This window comes from Dipodomys merriami, unplaced genomic scaffold (assembly GCF_024711535.1).
Source record: "Dipodomys merriami isolate MVZ:Mamm:240054 unplaced genomic scaffold, mDipMer1.0.p SCAF_19, whole genome shotgun sequence".
Taxonomy (NCBI): Eukaryota; Metazoa; Chordata; class Mammalia; order Rodentia; family Heteromyidae; genus Dipodomys; species Dipodomys merriami.
In genome coordinates, this window is record NW_027203270.1 from 14,101,986 (window position 1) to 14,128,784 (window position 26,799).

Consider the following 26,799-nt stretch of genomic DNA (forward strand, 5'->3'; position numbering starts at 1 on the left):
GTGGAAAATGCAATATTTGTCTTATTTTGCTTACCACTTCCAGTTCCATCCATTTTCTTTGTGATTGAATAAATAGTTCTTTTTTGGGGGGGTGGAGGGGGAGGTCCCGTCATGGGGCCTGAACTCTGGGCCTGGGAGCTGTCCCTCAACTCTTCAGCTCAAGGCTAGTGCTCTACCACTTGAGCCACAGCGCCACTTCCGGCTTTTTGCTTTTTCTTATGTGGTGCTGAGGAATTGAACCCAGGGCCTCATGCATGCAAGGCAAGCGCTCTACCACTGAGCCACCTTCCCAGCCCCTCATTGTAGTTTTAATATGCATTTCTCTAATGACTAATGATACTGAACTTTTTCATGTGTTTATTGGCCATTAGTGTGTCATCTTTGGAGAAATATTTTCAAGTTTTTTGCCTTTTTCTTCCCCTTTAGTTGTAGCTCTTTATTCTGGAGTCCAGTCTCAGGAATAAAATTTACGCATATTTTCTTTCATTCTGTGGATTGCTTTTTCACTCTAATGATAATATCCTTTTGACGTATTAAATAGTATCTTAAGTTAGCCAGGCACTTGTGGCTCATACCTGTGACCCTAGCTATTCATGGAGGCTGAGATCTGAGGATAACAGTCCAAAACCAATCATAGGCAGAAAAATCTGTGAGAGGGGCTGGGAAGGTGGCTCAGCGGTAGAGCGCTTGCCTTGCATGCCTGAGTCCCTGGGTTTGATTCCTCAGCAAAAAGAAAAAAGATGGAAGTGGCGCTGTGGCTCAAGTGGTAGAGCGCTAGCTTTGAGCTGAAGAGCTGAGGAACAGCACCCAGGCCCAGAGTTCAGGCCCCACGACCGGAACCCCCCTCCCCCCCCAAAAAAATCTGTGAGACTCTTATCTCCAATTACTACCAAAATGCCAAAAAATAGAGCTGTAGCTCAAGTAGTAAAGCACTAGCCTTGACTAAAAAAAGTCTGGTGAAAGTAGAAGGACCTGACTTCAAGCCCCAGTATTAGCAACAAAAAATAATCTAATTTTAGTCAAGTACTAGTTACCTATTTTTTCTTTGCTTGTGGTGTCATAGCCAAAAAAACATTGACAAATCCTGTGTCATTAAGGTTTTTCTCCTGTGTTTTTCAAGGACTTTGGTAGTTTTAGCCTTTAATACAGTTTGAGTTGATTTTCATATATGGTATAAGTATTTGCTGTTAAGTCCTACTGACCTGTAGTTTTCTTTGTCTAAAAATTTTTGTGCAAGTGCTGAGACTTGAACTTAGGGCCTGGGCACTGTCCCTTAGCTTTTTTTGTGTGCAGGGCTCAGGCATAGCCACAGCTCTACTTCTGGCTTTTTGATGGTTAGTTAGAGATAAGTCTCATGGACTTTCCTGCCTAGACTGGCTTAGAACCACAGTCTTCAGATCTCAATCTACTAAGTAGTAGAATTCCAGGAGTGAGCCACCAGTACCCAGTTTGTACTTGTCATATGTTATTATTTGATGCTGATTTAGCTCTCCCTCTTTTTCTCACCTCTACAATGACTCTCTAGTATCATGGAGAGCTCTGAGAGTTGTTGCCAAGATCTTTTTGATGTCTGCAAAGTAAAAAAATATTTCATTATGGCCAGGCACCAGTGGCTCATGCCTGTAATCCCAGCTACTCGGGAGACTGAGATCTGAGGATCGTGGTTCAAAGCCAGCCCAGGCAGGAAATTCCCCATGAGACTCTTATCTCCAGTTAACTACCAAAAAACTAGAAGTGGTGCTGTGGCTCAAGTGGTAGAGTGCTAGCCTTGAGCTGAAGAGCACACAGACAGCGTCTAAGCCCAGAGTTCAAGCCCCACAACCAAAAAAAGAAAAAAAATTCATTATATAGGTTGAATATTTTTTATCCAAAGTGCCAAGTACTGTATTTTTCCAAAATACTTGGGACCAGAGGTGATTTAGATCTTACTTTTTAGAACATTTGTATGGATATTCAGATGTTTATGGGATGGGACCCAAATGTAAGCATAAAACATCTATATTTCTTGTACCTTTAATACATAGTTAAAGTTACTTTATACAGTATTTTTAAATAACCTGCATTTTTATTGCAATCCTTTAAGATCAGGTGAAGAATTTTCCACTGTGCAACATACCAGCACTTAAAATGTTTCAGATTTTGGAGCATTTTAGACTAATACCAAGCCATTTTGTGGGTTGTTTTGCCTTTTTTTACTCATATTCTCAAATATAAACATTCATTCTTGCTAATTTTTCTGTAAGTACACTTGGTTTTTTGTTTTGTTTTTTATAAGAATGTGGTAAGGCTGGGTGCCAGTGACTCTCACAGACTTTCCTGCCCCGGCTGGCTTTGAACTGTGATCCTCAGATTTCAGCCTCCTGAGTAGCTAGGATTATAGGGGTGAGCCACCGGCGCCCGGCCTATGAGACTCTTATCTCCAATTAACCACTAGAAAACTGGAAGTGGCGCTGTGGCTCAAGTGGTAGAGCACTAGCCTTGAGCTGAAAAGCTGAGGTATAGTGCCCAGGCCCAGAGTTCAAGCCCCATAACCAACCAAAAAAGAAAAAAAAAAAAAAGGAATGTGACTCACTTTGGTAGCATGTATACCCTGGATTATGTTCCGATTCATGAAAGGCTCTATGTTTTTTAGCTTTAAAACATAGTTAAGTGTAACATAACCCTCCTTTTCCTATTTTCCCTTTTCCCCTTTCCCTTTCTTCCCCTTCTTTCTTGTACTGGAAACTGAACTCGAGGTCTCTAGGATCCATTTGAGGCTTGACTCAAATAATTTTGCTTTTAGTTTGTTTTTCATATAGTGCTTCATACTAACTGCTTGGGCTGGGATTGAACTGTGATGTTCCTACCTCCATCTCTTGAGGAATTGAGAATAGAGGCATGCACCATCACACTTGGCTTTTTATACTCTTTTGACCTTCAGGTCTCTTAAATTTTTCATTTAGGTTTTTTTCTAAATTTAATGGTAAAATTTTTCTGCATGCCATAGGGCTTATTTAGTGACTTCATTGTATAGTTTTAAAGAGCAGTTCTAATTGTTTTGATCATTGTATTTTAGTATAAAAGTAATTTAGAATTTTTTTTCCAATGTGTAGATAAATCTATCTCTAACTTGGTAACGATCCTAATGCATTTTATAAACATGGCTTTTATGGCTTCTCTTTTTTGTAATCTCTTGACATTTCCATAATCATATTTTGTGACTGATTCATGTATGTTTGAAATTAGTGTCTTTTTTCTTCAAGTACTATACAAAGATTCACTGTGATAAGCATTTATATACATACGAATGGGTATATATGTTTGTGCATATGTATGTCTGGTCATTTATTCATTTGTCATGATTGTCTTATTGTGTGTGCATGTGTGCGTGTGCGTGTGCATGTGTGTGTGCGTGTGTGTGTGCGCGCACACGCACACGTACCAGTCCTGGGGCTTGAACTCAAAGCTTAGTCACTGTCCCAGAGGTTTTTTGCTCAAGATTAGCACTCTACCACTTGAGCCACAACTCCACTTTTGGCTTTTTTGGTGATTAATTGGAGATAACAGTCTCTGGAGCTTAGTGTCGGAGGCTTACACCTGTAATCCTAGCTATTCTACAAGCTGAGATCTGAAGATCACACTTCCAAGCCAGCCCAGACAGGAAAATTGTGAGACACTTATCTTTCCTGAGATTTTTCCTTTATTTTTTAATTTTTATTTATTTTTTGGTGCCAGTACTGGGGCTTGAACTCAGCTTTGTGCTCTTGCTTAGAGCACCTGTCTGTCTTTTTTGCTTTGATTTATATTCTGTTTAAGTTAGTATGACTCTACTTCCTATCCTTTTAGCCTATTATTATTGGGGTTGCTTCATCTCAGTTTCAGCTATTCTGAATCCATCCATTCTGTAATTAGTGTTCTGGGTTTCTTGGATATAGCTCTATTTCTTGCCTTTTAAGTTAGTAATTATGCTATATTTGGACTTTTTCTTGTCTTATAAAACCTGTTTACCTTGCTGACTTTGATTATCTGTGTGTGTACTTGTATGTGTATGTGTGCACGTATGTGTGCATGCAGGCATGCCCGGGTACTAGGTCTTTAACTCTGAGACTTGAGTTTGAGTTTTTTTGTCAGGGTTGGCGCTTTACTGCTTGAGACATATCTCCACTTCAGGTGTTTTACTGGTTAATGGGAAATAAGAATCTTTTAGATTTATCTGCTGGGGCTGGTTTCCAGCTTTGATTATCAGATCTTCAAGATTATAGCCTGGTGTGTGGCTTCATATTTACCTTTATTTCCTATTTTCCCTTTTGTTCTATTTGTTGTATTAGTCTTTGTTATGATGATGGTAGTGGTTCCATTTACCCCTCTCTGGAAGTTTTATTTATTTATTTATTTATGTTTTTTTTGGGGGGGGGTCCAGTTGTGGGGCCTGAACTCTGGGCCTGGGCGCTGTCCCTCAGCTCTTCAGCTCAAGGCTAGCGCTCTACCACTTGAGCCACAGCGCCACTTCCAGCTTTTTTCTTTTTGCTTATGTTGTACTGAGGAATCGAACCCAGGGCCTCAGGCATGCAAGGCAAGTTCTCTACCACTGAGCCACCTTCCCAGCCCCATGGAAGTTTTATTTAAATACATAATGTAAATTATATAACAATGTTGTAATACAATGTTTGCTCTTAAAATGTCAGCACAATAATAAATTATTCTAACAGTATTTAGAATATTTGTATACTCCCTTACAAGCCAAGAACTTTATAATCTGTTTCTACTTACCACTACCTTATCTCTTCTCCTCCCCTGCTGTTTCTGAGATTTGAAATTTTAGTTGTGGCTATTATTTTTAAATAGTTTGATATTCACATTTATCCTTTTAGTTTTATTGATTTGCAAATATTGCTTCCTGCCTCCTCCTCCATTGTCTTACATAATTGAATTTCTGTATTCTCAAGTCTTCCTCGTTTATGCTTTATTTATTTATTTATTTATTTATTTATTTATTTATTTATTTATTTATTTATCTGTCCTGGGGCTTGAACATTGGGCCTGGGCACTGTTCCTGAGCTCTTACCTCAAGGCTAGTGCTCTACCACTTGGGCCATAGTGCCACTTCTGGTTTTCTGGTGGTTTATTGGAGATAATAGTCTCATGGACTTTCCTCCTGGGCTGGCTTTGAACAATGATCCTCAGATCTCAGCTTCCTGACTAGCTAGGATTACAGGTGTGAGCCACCAGTGCTTGGCTGTGTTTTACTTTATTACGTTTTGTATGCATGTGTGTGTGCGTGCATGCACATGTACTCCCATGTGCATGCCAATACTAAGGCTTGAACTCAGGGCCTGAGCATTGTCCCTTAGCTTTTTCGCTCAAGGCTGGTGCTCTACCACATGAGCCACATAGCTCTACTTGCAGCTTTTTTTTTTCTTTGGTTGGTAATTGAAGATGATTCTCAAGTACTTTCCTGTTCCAACTGGCCAAATGCCAGCCTCAGATTTCAGCCTTCTTAGTAGCTAGGATTACATGTATGAGCCAGTAGCGTTCAGCATAGTCTTCCTTTTAGAGATTTTTTCTGAGTGGTTATCTTAGACTTCTTGCCCATCATCTGCATGTCTTTACTTTGCCTTCACAGTTGAAATGTAGTTTGGCTACATACAGAATTGCATGTTTAAAATTATTTTCCTCCCAATACTTTTTTGTGTGTGTGCTGGTCCTAAGGCTTAAATTTGTGGCCTAGACTCTGTTTTGCTTTTTTTTTCCTTTGCTCAAAGCTGGTACTTTACCACTTGAGCCATAACTCCACTTCTAGCCTTTTTGGTAATGGTTATGAGTTTCATGGACTTTCCTACCCAGACTGGCTTCAAACATATACTCAGAACTCAGTCTCATGAATAGGATTACAGTCATAAGCCATATGTGCCTGGTTCCTCCAGCACTTTAAAACAATACTTTGTTTTTTCCTTTTATATCTGCTACTGTCAAAAAAAGGGATGTATTATCAGTTTGATTCATATTTGTAAATATGTACTCCCGATACATTTCACCAGGTGCAAGATTTTTCTTTGTCTTTAAAATTTTGAAATTTCACCACTATGTGAATGAAATGCTTTAGCATTTAGTAGGACTCAAAGCTTCTTCTACCTCATGGCTATTTTCTTTTGCTACTCTGAGAGTTTCTTCCTTCTATTCTACTCTGCCCTTTGTAGTTCCTGTTAGGTAGCTTTTGTATCGGTGTGAATATTTCCCTATGTCTCTTAATTTTCTATATTTTTCTCGTGCATTCTGAGAGAATTCTTGATTTCCATCTTTCGATTCACTAATAATTTAAATTCAGTTTATTTCATTGATAATATTGTAAGCTTTAATGTGTGTTTTTTTTGGGGGGGGTAGGGTCCGGTCATGGGGCCTGAATTCTGGGCCTGGGAGCTGTCCCTCAGCTCTTCAGCTCAAGGCTAGCACTTGAGCCACAGCGCCACTTCCCGCTTTTTTCTTTTTGCTTATGTGGTGCTGAGGAATTGAACCCAGGGCCTCATGCATGCAAGGCAAGCGGTTTACCACTGAGCCACCTTCCCAGCCTCTTTAATGTGTTTTTAATGTGTTTTTTAATGGATACAAAACTGTTATCACCAAGAGATTAATTTAGTTGAGTTTTATAGCTCCTTTGTTTTCTAGATGTTCAACAAATAATCAACCATTTTTGTTTTGTTCATTTCTGTATTTAAGACCTGGGCAATCTGTATGTGGTGGCATATGAATCTGATCCCAGCACTTGGGAAACCAAGATCTGAGGCCTGCTTGGGCCACATAGCAATACTATCACAAACAAAAATGTGCCTCAGCTGTGTTTGTTACTGTTTCCTACTTATAGAGAAGGCTTGGAACTTGTTATTGAGCTTGGTTACTGCAGCCCACCTAAGCAGAATTCCAGCTCTTCCTGTCCACAAGCCAATCATCTGACATTACTGTGTTCACTATTTCCAGCTAAGACAGAGATGAGATTTCTATTTTCCTCCCCCAAAGAAAGCAGTATGTGTCGATCCACATCTACATTGCTACTTTTTTTTTTTTTTTTTTTTTGTGAAATCCCCAACTAATCTGTCTTATATCCTTATGTACCCTTGGTACCTTTCCTGCTATTTTGATGCGTGATTGAGGGTGAAGAGGTTTGCTGGATTTTGAACTCAGGACCTTGTACTTGCCAGATAGCTGCTATATCATTTGATTCCTGCCCCTAGCCCCCCTTCCTTTTGTTATTTTTTTAACAGGGTCTATTTTGCGTAGGCCAGTTTGGACCACAATCTTCCTATTTATGCTTCTTGCATAGCTCAGATGACAGGTGTATACTAACATTCCCAGCTTTTATTTGTTGAGTTGGATCTTGCTGACTTTCTGTCTGGCTGACCTAGAACCTGGATCCTCCTAATCCCTAATTCCTAAGTAGATAGGATTATAGACTTGAGCTATCTGCCAGGCCCATTCCTGTCTTTTCTATCATTTAGCCTCAGTGAGTGGATTGATTTGCCTTCTGTCTTCTTCAAGATTCCAGTTCACTGAGAATATCCCTTATTTTCTGTTATGATTATAGAATTCTTATCTGTCATTTCAAGAGTTTAGAAGAAGGGGGCTGCAGTATGTGCTAATTTGTCATCTTGTACCAGAGCTTTCAGTTTGGGTTTCCTAACTTTAATATATTAGGCAAATTGTTTACTCTCTCTTAGTCTTTCACATTGAGAAAAAAATAAAGCTTACTTTAAAAATTAAAATAGTATATACTATTGGGTTGGTAATGTAGCTTGCTGGTAGAGTACTTGCCTAGCATGCATGAAGCCCTGGGTTCAATTCTTCAGTACCACATAAACAGAAAAGGCCGGAAGTTAGTGCTGTGGCTCAAGTGGTAGAGTACTAGCCTTGAGCAAAAGAAGCCCAGGTACAGTGCCCAGGCCCAGAGTTCAAGCCCTAAGACTGTAAAAAAAAAAAAAAAAAAAGTATATACTATTAAGTGTCTAATATATGCACAATCCATAGAAGTACAATAAATCATATATTACTTCAATAATATTTTCTCTGTGTACTATAACTATTGTCATTAATCATTAGTTATCTGAAAGTTTCCTGTGCTGTCTCCATCCCACTGTGTTTATTAGTAATGTTTAATAGCCTAGGTTTTGTGACTTTTTTTGTAGAATTCTGATTTCTAGGTTGGGTTGTAGCATTGGCTAGGAATCATATTAGAAATATTCCATAAACAATATTCAAAAGTTAAATTTTTGAGTTATTGATTTATTGGTTTGCATATAGTCATATCTTTTACTCATCTTACTTAACTGACAGTTTCTAATTAGAAGATAGTAAAAGCTTTACCTATGAATTGGTTAGGTTAAATGACAAAATCAGTTTTCTACTTTTCCAAACCCACACACAACTTAATATACTGACAGGTTTTGATATTGCTTAGTCCAGCTTTACCATAAAAATCATTTTTAAAAGTCTTATTTTTATGTTCCAGTATGTATAGTCAGACAAAAAGTAATAATCCTCCATCTCACTCTTGGATTTATCAAAAGCTCAAAATAAAATAGATCAGATCACTTTCAGAAACAAAATTACTTTATTAGTTTAGTAATAATTTGAGGTTACTTTAAAGATAAGAAGCAGCATTTGGGAGGAGATTCATTTCCTGCCTCTGGGCTTTATCTGCAAGAACTACATCTTAGTGTCAAGAGATTGTGTATTTGTAACAAAACTCTAATAAAGTCTGTACTGGGGACACTACACACCTGACTTGGTCATTGTGATTAAATATTAGGTGCCAAACTATTGCTTGTCTTTTGAGGGAAAAAAATTTACCAAATGTATTTCATTAAAATTTGGCCTGAGAAGGAAGGATTATAAGACCTTTGATTCTTTATTCTACGGATGTTGGTTGTTGGCCAACATGGGTAATTATGTTTCTTTTGAACATAAATTTTTAACAAAATAAACTTACAGGATTTTTCTTCTTGATGGTGAATTAAAGAATAATTAGAAGATCTGTTGTTTGTTTTTTTTTACCACTAGTTTTGGCTGATAAAACACCATATGAAACCATATGGCAAAGATTTTTTTTTAATCATTTATGACTGTTAAGAAAATGACTTTTTCCCCTATAAGCAATTCCAAACTGCCCTTTTTATACATACCTATTATGCACCTTCCGTTTTTGCCATATCCTTCCATCTTACAACAGGCAGGTGAGATTCTTACTTTGGAATTATTTCTTTGAATACACATCCTTGTATGTCCATATAGAGACATCTGTTTGCTCTCTGGAACTAATATTGCTTCAGCAAAGGAGAAAACTAATACACGTGAAGCATACTTCCTTTTTGACACACATACAGAGTTGTTAAACTTTTCAAAGATCATTAGCCTTCAAAGACTTTCCTTGTTTTACTAATTTTTCTCTTCAACCTTGATGTTCTCTTTTATCCCTTTTCCCTTTTCTGATGTTACTAGAGCCTTATGCTATGCCACTGGAGTCATGCTTCTTGCCTGTTTTGTTTTACTTGTTAATGGTATGGGGTTCACATTTATGTTAAAGCTGTATTAGACTATGATCCTCCTATTTATCTTGTGTAGTTAGGATGGCAGGCATGTACCACTATGCCCAACTATTAGTTGAGATGGAGGTTATTGAAATTTTTTGCCCGGACTAGCTTCCAACTCTAATCCTCCTAGTCTTCATCTCTTGAGTAGCTAAGATTACAGGCATGAACCACCACACTTGGCTTCTCATTCCCCTTGAAACATACTGTGATGATATATACATACATATATATATATTTGTGTATATATATATGGGGGGCATATATATTTCTAAAATTATACTAAATGGTTTTGAGCATGGGTATGTCAATATTACTGCATTATAGATTTCATTTTTTCTAGTTAACTGCATGGTACTCCATGTATTTATTTGGTTCTGCAGCTGCTACCTAGTTGATGAGCTATAGCATGTACACCCAGTATTTTGTTTATCCTTTGAGATAAAGACTAATATCCTTAAATTTCCTGCTACCACAGAAATGCTATGAAAAAATATGTCCCTATAGGAGAGTTTCTTTTGACCAGACCTTGGTGGCTCATGCTGTAATCCTAGCTACTCAAAAGGCTGAGATCTAGAGGATCAGTGTTAGAGGTCAGCCTAGACAGAAAAGTCTTGTGAGACTTTCATCTTCAAAATAAGCAGCAAAAGGCTAGGCTGAATATATGGCTCAAGTGTTAGAATGCCGGCCCAGTAAGAGTCCCTGAGGTTAAAAATGGGGAGGAGGTGTTTATTGAGAATATATATTCCAGAAGTAAACTTTCCAGATTATGGTGCCGGATATCTATATGTATACCTAGATATTACTCCACAATTAAAAGTAACTTTTATAGCCAGGTGCCAGTGGCTCATACCTGTAATCCTAACTACGCAAGAGTCTGAGATCTGAGGATGGAAGTTCAAAGCCAGCACTGTCAGGAAAGTCTGTCAGATTCTTCTCTCCAATAAATTAATAAAATACCAGAAGTGGAGCTGTGGTACAAGTGGTAGAGTGCTAGTCTTGAGCCAAAGTGAAGCTCAGGGATGATACAAAAGTAATGATGATGACGATGACTTTTATAAGCCAGGAGCTAGTGGCTCATGCCTGTAATCCTAGCTACTGAGGAGGCTGAGATTTGAGTATCTAGCTTTGAAACCAGCTTGGACAATAATGTCCATGAGACTTTAAAAATTTTTTTTGGTTTGAGGCTGGGACTTGAACTTAGAACCTGATACCTTTGCTTATTGGCTAGTGCTCCACCAACTGAGCCATTCTTTCAATTCCTGTCCAAGAGACTCTTATCTGTAACTAACCAGCAAAATGCTGGAAGTGGAAGTGATCCACCACTTGCTGAATATGGCTCAACTTGGTAAGAGTACAAGCTTTGAGTAAAAGAGGGATAGTGCCTAGACCCTGAGTTGAAGCCCCAGTGTGTTGAGGGAGGATACAGCAACACAAATTTTACATATATGTCTTTTTTTTCTTTTCTTTTTTTTTGGGTCCAGTCGTGGGGCCTGAACTCTGGGCCTGGGCGCTGTCCCTCAGCTCTTCAGCTCAAGGCTAGCACTCTACCACTTGAGCCACAGCGCCACTTCCGGTTTTTTTCTTATGTGGTGCTGAGGAATCGAACGCAGGGCCTCGAGCATGCAAGGCAAGTGCTCTACCATTGAGCCACCTTCCCAGCCCCACATATATGTCTTTAAGCCATGTGAGGTACACTTTTATATATGTCATGAAATAGAACTCCAACTTTTTTTTTAGAATAACCAGTTTTTTATATTTCTAAATAATACATGCTTTTCCTACTAATTCATGGGCTGCCTTTACCATAACATGTTTCTATATCTCCATCAATCAGCTGGTAAGCTATTTTTATTTTTTTTATATGTTGCAGGAGTTTTATTAATAAAACTGGCATTATTCTAGCTTTATGTAATTAATCTAATTTAGTAGTGTCTCTTACTATACATTTCTTTTTCAAATTTGAACAGTTAGTGGGCTTTTATTCTTCTAAAAGTATCTCTTGGGGCTTGATCTCAGGGCCTCATGTTCTCATGTTCTCATTCATTACTTGCTCATGCCTGGTACTCTTACCACTTGACCCATACCTCCAACCCAGCTTTTTCTTGGTTAGGTGGATACAGAGTCTCATGGAATTTTCTGTTGAGCTGGTTTTGAACACAGTTCTGTACGACTTAGCCTCCTGAATAGCTAGGATTGCAGGGGTAAGCCACTAGTGTCTGGCGTACATAGGTATCTCAAAGTAAGTTTGTGAAATTGCTTAAAAATTAAAGTTCTCGGGCTGGGACGGTAGCTCGATGGTAGAGTGCTTGCCTTGCATACATGAGGCCCTGGGTTCGATTCCTCAGCACCACATTAGCAGAAAAAGCTGAAAGTGGTGCTGTGGCTCAAGTGGTAGAGCACTAGCCTTGAGCTGAACAGCTGAGGGACAGGACCCAGGCCAGAGTTCAGGCCCCACGACCAGCAAAAAAAAAAAACAAAAAATTAAACCTCTGGAATAGCCTTGTATGTATATATTAGATTACAATTCCTTAAGAAACCTTAACTCCCCCTCTGTACAGTATTTTCACAATAAAAAATAAATTTAAAAAAAGAAACCTTAACTCATATAATTTGTTATTCATTTAGACTTCTATGAGGCAATATTTTGCATCATTTTAAAGATTTTATGCTTACCTGTATATTAGTTCCTAGTTATTTCGTACTTTTTTTTTTTTTTTACTTTACAGCTGTTGTGGGCAGTACCTTATTTCCAAACATGTTTTTCAGTTGCCTGTTTGTTTTTTTTTCAATTGTGAAAATACTGTACAGAGGGGTTACAATTACATGGGCAAGGTGATGAGTACATTTCTTATCAAGCATTGTTGCCTCCTCCTTTGTTTCCCCTTCCCATCTCCAGCCTTCTCCCTTCCCCCTTCCTGGCCAAAGTTGTAAAATTCGTTTTTCAACATAACGACTTGTACATCTCATTGTTGCAATGGGTCCACCTGTATCCCGATTTAAACAGTTTGTTTTTGCCCTTCCCCTCCACAAATTATACCAACATCAAATACAGTGAAGGCAGAGGTTATGCTGTGGGGGAGGGACATACAAAGCAACAAAAAAATCATAAATACGTTAGAAACAATCGCAAGAAAGAAAAAATGTTTGAATATTTACCTTGGGTTGCCTGTGGTTGAGTAGAGCAATGCTATTGATTTTTTTTAAGTTGATTCTGTATCTGGCAGTCTTTCTAATCTCATTTACTGTAATACTTTATTTGCTCCATCTATTCTAATGCTTATGCCTCTTCTTTTTCCTGTTTATCATATTAGCAAAGTTATATCCAACAAAGCCTCAGTGGGTGTCCAGACTTACCTCTATCTAAAATGGGATACAAACCAGGCACCAAGGTACATGCCTGTAATCCCACAACTGGGAGGAGATCTCAAGTTCAGGGCCAACTTGGAATACATGTCTGTCTCCATAAAAGAGGGGAGGTGTGAGATGAGTTGTAGAGGCATGGTTCAAGTGGAAGGAAAGCTGCCTAGCAAATGGTAGGCCCTGAGTTCAAACTTGAGTCCACTAGATAGAAAGACAGATAAAAATAGAGGGAGGGAGGTAGGCAGGCAGGCAGGTAGGCAGGCAGGTAGGTAGGCAGGTAGGTAGGTGGGCGGGCGGGCGGACGGACAGATTGATGGATTGATGGATTTAATTAATTAATTGATTAATTAATGAAATGGTTCTGATGTTTATATTGCAAACTTTCTGAAACTTCATGTTCCAAAGATATCTTTACTTTTTTCGGGGTGGGGGTGTGGGGGGAGATAGAGACTCCTTATGTACCCTGGGCCGGCCTGTCACTTTTGATCTTTATCTTTCAGCCTTCTAAATGCTGGTATTACAAAAGTGGTCCACTATGCTTAGCAGTGTCCTTACTTTTGATGATAGTTTATCTATATATGAACAGTTTCAAAGTTCTTTCCATCAACATTTGAAAATCATCCTATCCAGTAGTTTTAAGAATTAGTTATTCTTAAAACCAAGGTTGTTGATAAGTTATTTGTTCTATATCTACTCCTTTATAGGTGATCTACTTTGTCCCTGTTGGAAAATTTAAGATTTTCTTTTTTGAGTTTTTTTTCTTTTGTTTTCCTATTGTTTTGCTTAAGACAGGTGTTCTCCCACTTGAGCCACTGTTCTACTCTGGATTTTTGGTGGTTAATTGAAGATTAGAATCTCACTGACTTTTCTGCCAGAGCTGGCTTTGAACCATGAGTCTCAGATCTCAGCATTCTGAGTGACTAGCATTATAGTTCAGTGTCTGGCTTGGTTTTTAAAAATCTCAGTAGAGTTAGTATATGTGGTTTATCTCTTTCATCCTCTGCCATTCCTAACCTGTTCCATGTGATTTTTGAGTGGTTTTTATCATTTAACATTTCTAATGTTCATTTAAGCATCTTAATGTGTACAAGACTCTAATGGATATTTCTGGTAGTAAATAAAAGGCAAAAAAAAAGATCTCTGGGGGCTGGGAAGGTAGCTCAGTGGTAGAGTGCATGCCTTGCAAGCATGAGGCCCTGGGTTCGATTCCTCAGCACCACATAAACAGAAAAAGCTGGAAGTGGCGCTGTGGCTCCAGTGGTAGAGCGCTCTCCTTGAGCTGAAGAGCTGAGGGACAGTGCCCAGGCCCAGAGTTCAAGCCCCATGACTGGCAAAAAAAAAAAAAAAAAAGATCTCTGCTCCCAACAATTTTTTAATGTATTATGAAAATGAATGTGTAGGTAATGCAAGTTAAAACTAAATATTGTCAGAGTACGTAGGTACACATTGTAGACACATTGGAAAATTATACAACTTGAAGGCAGGGATAGGAGGGACACACTGGGGAAAGTAAAGGAAAGGGTGACATTGTCCAAAAAGAAATGTGCTCATAGCTGGGAGCTGGTGGCTCACACCTGTAATCCTAGCTACTCAGGAAACTGAAATCTGAGGATCATGGTTCAAAGCTTGCCTGAGCAGTAAAGAGTCCTATTTCCAGTTAACCACCAGAAAACCACAAGTGGCACTGTGTTTCAAAGTGATAGAGCACTAGCTTTGAGCAAAAAGAGCTCAGGGACTGTGCCCAGGCCCAGACCTACAACCGACAAGAAAAAGAAATGTACTCATTACCTGACTTATAAAACAGTAAACCCTCTGGACAGCACCTTAATAACAATAAAATTATTAAAAAATAAAACAACATATTGTCACTCCTGAGAGATGTTAGAATTTTAGAAAGTACTAAGGATCCTTTGTTAGAATTAAGGCCACTACTTATTGAGTAACCAGAAATAAAAGAAAAATGGATCACACAGATTTACTTTGAAAAGAATTTATATGGAATCCTATTCTTGTGCACACCTTTGCTGCTTTTGGTCATTCTTTAGTCTGAACTGAACTATTTTTGGCTACACATACTAGATTCACCTATTTTTTGTTGCCCTTTTCTGTTCTTTAGCCTTACACTGAAGTATCTGTTCATCTGTTGTACTAGAATTTGCTTTTGCTTCTAGATTCTTACCTCTGAATTTGTTCTGCACCTGTTCTTCATTTTTGGCTTCTGTTCCTCTATCTCTGTTCTTAAAGTAATTTATTGGGCTTCCTTGAAACTGATTTTCCTCAGCATAGGTTAAGTCTGTCACTGGTTCAGACCCTCTCCTCTCCTTCCAAGTATATAAGTTATGATAACTAAACTTTTTAAAATTAAATAGTTTTTTTTCTACTTTTTTTTTTCTTTGCTGGTCAGGGGGCCTGAACTCTGGGCCTGGGCACTGTCCCCCAGCTGTTCAGCTCAAGGCTAACAGCACAACTTCCGGCTTTTTCTGCTTATGTGGTGCTGAGGAATCGAACCCAGGGCTTAATGAATGCAGGACAAGCACTCTACCACTGAGCCACCTTCCCAGCCCTTTTCTACTTTTTTTCCTCACAAAACTGGGGTTTCACCTCAGGACCTTGAGCTTTCAAGGGTCTGCCACTTGGGCCACACCCTTTTGCTTTTTCTTTGCTTTATTTTTCAAATAGGTTCTCTTTTTGCCTGGGGCCAGCATGAACTCCCATCCTCTTAGTATGTCTTCTATGTAGCTGAGATTCAAGGCTTGAATTATCACACGTGTATTATTTGTTGTGCTAGCATCTTGCTACTCCACTACTACCATCTAGTAGGTAGCTGGGATTACAGGTGTGCACAAACCATGCCTGCCTTTACCTCCTTTAAATTGCCTACCAGAGATAAATATTTCGGTATTCTTTGTTTGATTGTATCCATGTAACTAACCCAACCTGATTTTGAACTTGTGTCTATGTAGCCTAGGCTGGGATCTTCCTGCTGCAGCTTCCTGGGTGAAAAGATTACAGATGTGCTTCACCACACCCTGCCATATTTTAACTTTTTTTTTGTTGTTGGTCATGGGGCTTGAACGCGGCCTGGGCACTGTCCCTCAGCTGTTTAGCTCTACCACTTGAGCCACAGCACCGCTTCTGGTTTTCTGGTGGTTTGTTGGAGAGAAGAGTGTCACAGACTTTCCTGCCCAGGCTGGCTTTGAACTGTGATCCTCAGACCTCAGCCTCCTGAGTAGCTAGGATGACAGGCATGAGCCACCAGCACCTGGCTATATTTAACTTTATTTTTATTTTTGGCAGTTTGGGGGTAGAGTTTGAACACATGTCCTCAAGCCTGCTAAGTTGGCATGATATTGCTAGCCACACCTTTATCCCCTTTATTTTACTTAACATTCATTTCTTTTCCAAATTGGGTTAACATTGAAACGTCTGGTAACACCTAGAATGTATTTCAGTGCTTGTTAAAAGGAATGAGGTAAAGGAAGAAATCAGGTTTGATTTCTTTTTTCTTTCTCCTCCAAAAGACTAGTTTAAAAGGAAGAAGGGAGGGTAGTTGAACAGGAGGCTGAAGTACAGCTTATTAACAAAGTACTTGCTTATACATGTGTGAGGCCCAGGGCCTGGTTCCGGCACCACAAAAATAAAAACAATAAAAGGCTACACAGTTGTCTCCAAACTTTTATTAAATATTCTACCATTTTTCTAACTATTGATAATGTCACTTTTTTATTATACTAGTTTTCTCTTTCATGAATGTACTTTGCACTGTAATCACACTATATTGGTTTCACGTACTGTTATGATTCTTCTGATACTAGGAGAAAAATCAGCCTTTATCCTTTTTTTCCTTTCAATAGTACTCAGGGTTGAATTTGGCCTTATGCAAGCCATGCCTTATACTTTGCCATTTGGGCCATGCCCCTAATCCTTTGCTTTAGTTTTGGAGCTTTATGCCCAAGCTAGCCTGGACTATGATCCTCTTATTTATACTTCTTGTGTAGTTAGACTGACAGGTGCACATCCTTGTGCCAGCTATTGTTAACTTTTCTCTGAGATGACCTTGAACCATCATCTCCCAAATAGCTGAGGTTATAGACATGAACTATTGTGCCTCTCTGTTCTAGATAATTTGTTTCAAGTGAACATGTTTTAGGTTATTTGTGAAATTTTCAAAATCTAAATATTTAAGGCCAGGGGTATAGCTCAGTGATAGATCACTTGCCTTGCATGTGCAAGGCCCTAGATTGAGTCTCTTGTAAAACAAAACATATAAAAACAGTTGTAGATAAGAGTGTATTTAAGCATACCTGTTATCCTAGCACTCAAGAGACAGGCAGGACTAGACTACTTAGTGAGACTTTGTCTTACCCCTTTCCCCACCCAAAAGAAGTATCTACTTGGATAATGTATATAAATGTATAAGTGTATCAATATTGGGTAAATACTTTTAAAATCTTTACCAGGTTAATAAGTGATAAAAGTTTCCTTTTTTTCCTTAGCTATTGGTAAAATAAAAAAATTCTTATAGTTCTGTTTTTCCTTTTCTTTTTTTTCATAATATCTTTTTTTTGTCATAGTGTTTATCTTAGATCGAGATGATGCAATACAGTTTTCACTTACTCTTTGAAACTCATACAGGCTTTTACTTGCAAAGAACAAACTCTTGTAGAAAAGTTGTGCCAGTGTGAATAAATAAAGCCCATAATAGAGATTGCTGAGTTATAGGACCTTTAATAAATGATCTGTTGCTAAGTTTAAAAAAATAACAAAGAACAGGAAGTTCTCATCCCTTGAGTTCTCAGCACAACAGAAAATTGTAGCAGTAACCCATTTGAAGAAGGATTTTGTTGTTAGATAAGAGCTTGCTTGGACAAGTGGAAGGTAAACCTTTCTCAAAAAAGAAAAGCTCCATATAATTTTTATTCATTGTGTTTTTGAAGTATGGAAAAGAATTTAGTAACAGTGGCTAGTAGCTGTAACTTTCCAGTCTGTTAGACTGAGTGTTGGTAAAGGAATTTCTGTAGTATTTACAGAGCTAATTTTATAGTACTCATCCCAATTGAGGAATCAACCCATCTAAATACATAGTATCAAAAGAAAGATGCACACTATGAGCTTTCTTCTCCATTTATCTGATCTAAATAAAAAAAAAATTAAGTTTCCCTTTAAGATAGGCCAAGTTTTAATGTTATTTGATACAGCAAACATTGGATTCTTTTTATTTTTAAATATAATTTTATTATTATTATTAAGGTGTTGTACAGAGGGGTTACCATTTCACAATTCAGGTAATAATGTATAAATAATTTTTATTCTTGACACAGAGTAATGGGCACAGAAAAGACTAAAAACATTTTGAGTTCTAGTGTTTTTCTTAATTCTACATGATACCTACACTTCACTTTTTTTTTCTTTTTTTTTTTTGCCAATCCTGAGGCTTGAACTCACGGCCTGGGCACTGCCCCTGAGTATCTCTTGCTCAAGGCTAGAACTCTACCACTTCAGCAACAGCACAACTTCTGGCTTTTTTTGTTTATGTGGTAATGAGGAATCGAGCCCAGGGTTTCATGCATGTTAGGCAAGCGATGTATCACTAAGCCACATTCCGAGCCCCTCTCCCCCGCTTTTTTTTGACAGTCCTGGAGCTTGCACCCAGGGCCTGGCACTGTCCCTGGCTGCTTTTGCTGAAGGCTAGTACTCTACCACTTGTCACAGCACCACTTCTGGCTTTTTCTGTTTATGTGGTACTGAGGAATCAAACCCTGGGCTTCTTGCATGCTAGGCAAGCACTCTACCACTAGGCCACATTCCCAACCCCATATGACAGGACTTTATGCTAAGCAAATGCTTTACTACTTGAGTAATTTAAATTTCCATATTTAATGTTAAGATTTTGCTAGAAGATACCATTCATGAATGGTCTATTAAGTTTTACTGTGAACTTGTCTTTAGACAGAATAATTATGTGCTAAATTGCAATTAATCAACTAATGACCTTGTTACATTGTTTAGTGACATTCAGCCTTAGGTTTTAGTCAGTTATGTGTCTTTTTTTTCAAAATATGTCACCTTTGTCTTTTTTAAAAATATTTTTTCTTTAGGTTCTTAGACCAAGGGTACTTTGTGGCAATAAACAAAATATATTCCTTGAAAATAATTTTGAGTGAATGAAAAATCTAATCTCAAAAGGTTATGTACAGGCTAGGAAGGTGGCTCAGTGGTAGAGCGCTTACCTTGCATGCATGAGGCCCTGGGTTTGATTCCTCAGCACCACATAAGCAAAAAGAAAAAAGCTGGAAGTGGTGCTGCAGCTCATGTGGTAGAGCGCTAGCCTTGAGCTGAAGAGCATAAGGACAGGGCCCAGGCCCAGAGTTCAAGCCCCACGACCGGACCCTCCCCCCCCCAAAAAAGGGGGGGTAGCACAGAAGAATCATATGATAGTGATAGAATTAAATATATTGAGTGCCATGGTTCCACAATTCAATGCCAGCATGGTCTACATAGCAAAAATAAATAACTATTTTCTCTCTCAGTCTGTCTCTAACACACAGGTGCACACATACACACATGGATTCACATGTGAGAGTGTATAGCTGGTAACAATCCAAGTAACCTTTGAACCAGTATCAGTTTCCTTATGTTGATATTTTCTTTTTATGCACATTGTTATCATTGGGGAAGATTGGGCAAAGTGCATACAATACCTCCTTATGCATCCTTTCTTGGCATTTGTAATTATTTCAAATAAAGTTTTAAAAAATGCTATTAACAAAGCATGGTAGTGGATACTTGTAATCCTAGCACTTGTGAGACTTGAGGCAGGAAGATCTTGGGCTTAAGACCAGCTTAGGACAGCTACATGGTGTGACTTGTTCTCAAAAACCAAAACCATCCAACTAACCAACCAAACAGAAAAATGCCACAACTTTAATGAACATTCCCCAGTAATTAAAAAAAGATTACTGTAAAGTTTATGTACAGAATGGTTATAGTTACACAAGTCAGGAGAGTGCATTTCTTTTTTTTTTGTCTGCATGGAACTCTGAGCTTGAGCACTGTCCTTGTGCTCTTCAGCTCAAGGTGAGCCTCTACCGCTTGAGCCACAGCACCACTTCCGGTTTTCTAGTGCTTTATTGGAGATAAGAGTCTCATGGACCTTCCTGCCTGGGCTGGCTTTGAACCATGATCCTCAGATCTCAACCTCCTGAGTAGCTCGGATTACAGGCGTGAGCCACCGGTGCCCAGCTGAGAGTACATTTCTTTTTGATCAGTGTCACCCTCTTATTATCTCCCAGTTTTTTCTCTCCCTACTTCCCTTCCTCCTATAGTTCATTTCCATCATAGTGTTTAGTGAGTATCACTGCTGAAACCCATGGTAATTATAAAAAGTAGTATCTGTTGAGTTGTCCTGTTATGAGTTCTACCATCCAGTTATTATAGTAATTTAGACAGGTCCCTCAGAGAAGAGTTCTAAGTACTCATTCATCAGAGGCAACATATTTTCATTTATGACTAGCTACTAATAAAGCCCCTGTTATTTTTAGGAAACCCATGTTTAGTTACATTGAAGCTTCCATGACTAGTGGAATTTTGATGTATATAACCTCCATTTTCTTTTCTTTGATGTATTGAATATAAAATTATACCATTTTTTGTTGTTGTTTTGTCTTTTTGGAAACAGGATCTCATGTTTCATCCCCAGCTAGCCTGAAACTTAAGCCCCTTCTGCCTCCCATCCCAATGTTAGTATTAGAGGCATATACCATCACATCCAGCTAAGAATCTAACATGAAAGAAGACATGATACACTTTTAAATATTAAACACACATTTCTATTTTAATAGATGCAATTAGAATCATACCTTTTATTGAGCACACTGATAAATATTCTATAAGTTAGAACATGATTTATGTGTTTTTCTGGTAAACAGTTTGGTTTAACAATAATGCTCCAAGAAAGAAAAGCTAATAGCTTCTGTTTTTCCATACCTCTTTAGGGTTTTTGAAACAGTCTCATTTTGAAACCTAGGCAGACCTCTGAACTAAACTATTCTATTTTAGCCTCCTCGTTGATTGTTTAAATATATGCTTTTTTTTTTTTTTTTTTTTTTTTTTGTCAGTCACGGGGCTTAAACTCAGCCTGGGCGCTGTCCCTGAGCTCTTCAGCTCAAGGCTAGTGCTCTACCACTTGAACCACACCACTACTTCTGGTTTTCTGTGGTTTATTGGAGATAAGAAGCTTACCAACTCTCCTGCCCGGGATGGCTTTGAACAACGATCCTCAGATCTTACTTAGCCTCCTAAGTAGCTAGGATTACAGGCATGAACCACCAGTGTCCGACTAAATAAGCATATAAGTATTTTTAAACTGCGTGATTTTAAACATGAACAGCCAAATATTAACTAAGCCTAATTGATCACTTCTTTGACATGTTGAGTGCTTTTTGCATGCTATCTCATTTAGTCCTCAAAACAGCCCAGTACTATTAAATAGGTAAGGATACCTGGAATAATACAACTAGTAAGATAAAACAGTTTGAGCTGGGTGCTAGTAGCTACTCAGGAGACTGAGATCTGAGCATCACAGTTCCAAGCCAGCCCTGGCAGGAAAGTCCTTGAGACTTACCTCCAATTAATCACCAAAAAGCTGGAAGTGAAGCTGGGGCTCAAATGATAGAGGGCTTGCCTTGAGCATGAAAGCATAGGAATAGTGCCCAGGCCCTGAGTTCAAGCCCCAGTACTGGCACCAAAAAAAAAGTTTGAAACTCAGACTTCGTAACATACATTGTACCATTGTACTATACTTCTTTACATAATACAGTGTAGAAACTCTTTAAAGTTAAGAGCTAAGAATATATTGGTAGTTGGGATTGGAGGCATGGCTTGGGTGGTAGACTGCTAGCTAGTGAAAGTTAGGTACTGAGTTGGAGTGACAATCTTGGACCTAATATATATATAGGTAGTTATTATTATGTATCTTAGTTTCATTTTATGCATAAGGTATATATACCTGAAGCCCTTTCATCTCTAATTCAGTGCTTTCTTGCCTTATCTGATTTATGGCAAGCGAACCAAGATATATTTTATTTTCACTAATTAAAAAGGCAGGCATAAAAATATATCAGAAGTAGTTATTACTACTAGTTTTCATGTTTAAAATTGGTATTCTAATGAAAGTGTCATATCACTATGGAGATTTGGGTGAAATAGGTATAATGTATTTGACAATATTCTGATAGTATTGTAACATACTGATTTCTTTTATCTAATGTATATACTAGCTGTACTATTGTATCTGCTGTACACTAGCTTATATTGTAGTTGTAAGTTTAATTATTTGGAACCTCCATAACTGCTTTCTGTGTTAGCTATTCTATACTGTTCATGCTGTATGTGAACTGTCTTTATAGCCCTAGCTGATTATAAAGTCATTGCTCTTCAAATCCCAATTCTTTTGCCTTCTAAATGTGTTACAGTTTGGAAGAGTTGATTTCTCATACGTTTAGTAGTTTTCTCTGCTCAGGATCCTAGAACCCTTTATCCCTTTTCTTATGCTTACCAATTATGATATTGTTTCTTCTGATATCTGTGTTTTTGTCAGTCCTGGGGCTTGAACTCAGGGCCTGCATGCTGTCCCTGAGCCTCTTTGTACTTAAGACTAGTACTCTACCACTTCAGCTACAGCACCATTTCTGGCTTTTTCTGAGTAGTTTATTGGAGATAAGAGTCTCACAGGGACTTTCCTGCCCAGGCTGGCTTTGAACTGCAGTCCTCAAATCTGAGCCTCCTGATTAGCTAGGATTAGGATTACAGGCGTGAGCCACCAACACCTGGCAATTGTCTTCCATATCATTTCTCTCTCAAGGACATTGACTGTTGATGCTTTCTACTATACTGAGGATCTAGAATAATGCCTGTCTGGTTTAGAAGGCTTTTTTAGTGCATAGTTTTATGAATGATCATAGCTACAGATAATTCTTTTTTTACTATATATTTTTATTGTAAAGATACTATACAAAGGTGTACAGTTACATGAGTAAGGTAATGTATCAAGTGTTGTTACCCCCTCCTTTGATTTTCCCTTAACATCCTTTCCCTCCCCAACTTCTTCCTCCCCCCAGCTACAGATAATTCTCACTGCTTTTTGCATAACTCTGCATAAACCAAAATGTCTTTTTGTTGCTGAGATTCAGAACACTTAATATTGAAAAGTGCTGAGATAATGTGCAGTTTTCTCCAGTGTAATACATGCTCACATTCAATGAATACACAAAGTAATTGAAATTCATAGAGGTAGAATGACATGGACTAAAATCTACCATGTTTCCTCAATTTTTTTGTTGTACTACCATTTTATTTTCTCTTGTCTATTGTGATGGAAACACTTTAGGTAACATTTTATTGTTAGTAATATCTCTCAACTTACTGTTAATAATATTCTCTCTGTACTTTTAACTGTAAGTAAGGGATCACTTGCCAACTAGAAAACTGAAAAGCAATTTGTATATTGTTTAAACAGTGACATTTTTCTGTTCTGTAGACCTCTGTGAGTGAAAGCCTTCAGAGGGAAGCTGCTAAGAAGCAGGCCATGAAACAGGTAAGAGGGACAAGTGAGATAAGTGCATTTAGTTAAGTAAGTACTTGGGCTCATATTTTTAGGTATAAGTGGGTTTTTTTTTGTTTTTTGTTTGTTTGTTTGTTTTCTGTCAGTCGTGGGGCCTGAACTCTGGGCCTTGGTGCTGTCCCTCAGCTCTTCAGCTCAAGGCTAGTGCTCTACCACTTGAGCCACAGCACCACTTCCAGCTTTTTCTGCTTATGTGGAGCTGAGGAATCGAACCCAGGCCCTCATGCATGTGAGGCAAGCACTCTACCACTGAGCCACCTTCCCAGCCCAGGTATAAGTTTTTGTATCTAGGTGCTGAGACTTAAAACAGAGGACATATATAACGAATTATATTTTCTGGAAAGGTTTTGTTAGTACTGGAGTTTGAACTCAGCTCTTCACACGTGCTATCCAGACACTGTACTTCTTGAACCTTATCTTCATTCCTAAACATTTTTTCTTGATTTGTGTAGATTATAAATTTCTTCTATAAATTTTAAAGGAAAAAACAAGCTAAAATATGTAGACTTGATCTCAGAAAGTTATACACTGGAAGAAGAGACTAAGATTTGTGAAGAAATAAAAAAGTGATAACATCAAAGAGATAAAAAATTAGACATTACAATATAGAATGTTTCAAACAAAAGACATTACTGGAGGATAAAATCCTCAGAAATGGCCTTATTTAATATGTTAAAGCTAAAGCTACACACCTGTGGCTCACACTTACTGTAGCTACTCAGGAGCCTGAGATCTGAGGATCACAGTTTAATGGCAGCTCCCCAATCCAGGGGAAAAATCCAGGTAAGAAAGTCCATTAGACTTTCACCTCCAGTTAACCACCAAAAAGCCAGAAATGGAGCTGTGTTCAAATGATAGAGCACTAGCCTTGAGCACAAAAACTCAAGGACATTACCTGGGCCCTGGGTTAAAAGCGTAGGGCGCACGTGCACGCACACTCACGCGCTCACACACACACACACACACACACATGCACACACGCACGCGCGAGCGCACACACACAGGTAAGGTACGTTGGGGCTGAGCTGGCTCTGATACTCTGAGATATTGATGCTCTGAAATGGAAAAAAAATTAAAAATGTCATGATAAAAGCAGAAGATTTTTCATGACTAACACCACAAAACAACACAATAACAAAACAAAACACTAAAAAGTGTCCCCATTTTGTTTTATTTCATTTTATTTTTACCTGTCCTGGGACTTGAACTCTTGGTATCTTTGAGCTTCTTTTGTACTCTTATCGCTTGAGCCACAGTGCTACTTCCTGCTTTTTCTGTGATTAATCAGAGGTAGAGACTCTTGGACTTTCCTGCTATGGCAGGCTTTGAACTGCAGTCCTCAGATCTCAGTCTCCTGAGTAGCTAGGATTACAGTCATAAGCCACTTACATCAGGCAAAAGTCCCCATGTTAATAGTATGTTGGGAACCATTTTTAATATTTGGAACATTTTAATTTTTTTATTTTTAGTGGTACTAGGGTTTGAACTCAGGGCCTCACATTTACAAAGCATGTACTTTTTTTTTTTTTAACCACTGAGCATGTCTGTGGCCTTTATTTTTGCTCATTACTTTTGAACACTTCCTGCTAGGGCAAGCCCATCTGTTAAAAGCTTCTTGGTAACCAGAGTAAACACTGTGTCCAGCCCTTTTTTTTTTTTTTTTTTTTTTTGCCAGTCTTAGGGCTTGAACTCAGGGCCTGAGCACTGTCCCTAATGCTTCTTTTTGTTCAAGGCTTAGCACTCTACCACTTGAGCCACAGTGTCACTTCCAGCTTTTTCTGTTTATGTGGTGCTGAGGAATCAAACCCAGGGCTTTGTGCATGCTAGGCAAGCATTCTACTGCTAAGCCACATTCCTAGTCTCAGCTCTTCATTCTTGAAAAGGAGGTCTCTTGAATTTTTCTGCTCCAGCTGGCCTTGAACTTTGATCCCAACAATCTTAGTTAATCTCTTAGTAGCAAGGTACAGGCATTAGCCATCAGCATATAACTATTTCCTGTTGTTAAAAACTAAATTTTTTTTGGAAATCCAAGTTATTAAAGGTGACATGAAGATTAATATATTAAATACAGGCATTTCAAAATGGGACTAAGTGTTTCTGAGTCATACCTTTTGATATGGATAATTATATACAAATGAAGATATAGTGTTCATAGTTAATATTGATTGAATACTTACTCCCTGCTTATTTTAGGTATCTTAAGTTCCTTGAATTACCATAACTTGGAAGGTAGATTAAAAAATATTGTCCTCTTTTAATTTAGAAAAATAAGATACAAAAAGAGTAAAGGAACTTACCCAAAGTTGAGTGGTAAGCGTGTTGCCAGAATTCAAACTTCCCTTGGTTGCAAAATTTACATGAATATTTTTTCTAAAATGGGATTTTTTCTTATATATATTTCTAATTTATGAACGTTTCTCTTTAAAAAATAGATTTTTGCTGATGGCTTATTTTTAACACCCTTTTTTGTTGTTTTGAAGACTAAACTAGAAATACAGAAGGCTCTTGAAGAGGATTCCACGGTGTATGAATATGATAGTATATATGATGAAATGCAGAAAAAAAAGGAGGAAAATAATCCCAAATTGCTTTTGGGAAAAGATCGAAAGGTTTGTACCAGATATGTGAAGTTTTTTTTAATCTCTACTTGCATTTTGTGTCTTTATTTTATTTTGAGATATAATGATCTTTAGGTAAAGTATGAAAAGTTCCTAGTTCAAGATTATAGATTTGATTTCTAGACCCCAGGAAACCTTGCAATATGTTATCCTAACTGGAATTGGTAAATTATCCAGCAATTTCATAATTTTTGTTACTTTAAAATCTTTAAGAATAATTTTTAAAAATTCCTTGGAAATTCTGTGTATCTGCCAAGTTTGTACTGCTCCTGCCCTGATGTTTATTATCCTTTCTCCCCATCACCCTCTCCTTCTTCTCCCCCTCATCCCTTTCCCTTCTCCCTTCTCCCTCCTTCTCTCTCCTTGTCAGTTGTAAGGCTTGAATTTGGGGCTTGGGCACTGTATCTGAGCTCTTTTTACTCAAGGCTAGTGTTCTACCACTTTTGAGCCACTGTTCTACTTCCAGTTTTCTGGAAGTCTCATGTACTTTCCTACCCAGGCTGCCTTTGAACTGTAGTCCTCAGATCTCAGCCTCCTGAGTAGCTAGGATTACAGGCATGAGCCATAAGTGCCTGGCCTTTCTTTTTCTTTCTAGCTGCTAACTTATACATCTGCCTGTGCCTATCATAGTCATACTTAAAAT

At 38.2% G+C, this 26,799-nt stretch overlaps 1 protein-coding gene across 1 annotated transcript in view; it reads left to right on the forward strand.

The window, feature by feature from the left end:
* Nsrp1 (nuclear speckle splicing regulatory protein 1) overlaps nucleotides 1–26,799 on the forward strand; it is a 42,353-nt gene that overhangs the window by 7,771 nt on the left and 7,783 nt on the right. The window contains exons 3-4 of the mRNA XM_070027395.1: nucleotides 23,455–23,511; nucleotides 26,019–26,147. Coding sequence (XP_069883496.1) covers nucleotides 23,455–23,511; nucleotides 26,019–26,147 — 186 coding nt within the window. The remainder of the gene's footprint in view (nucleotides 1–23,454; nucleotides 23,512–26,018; nucleotides 26,148–26,799) is intronic.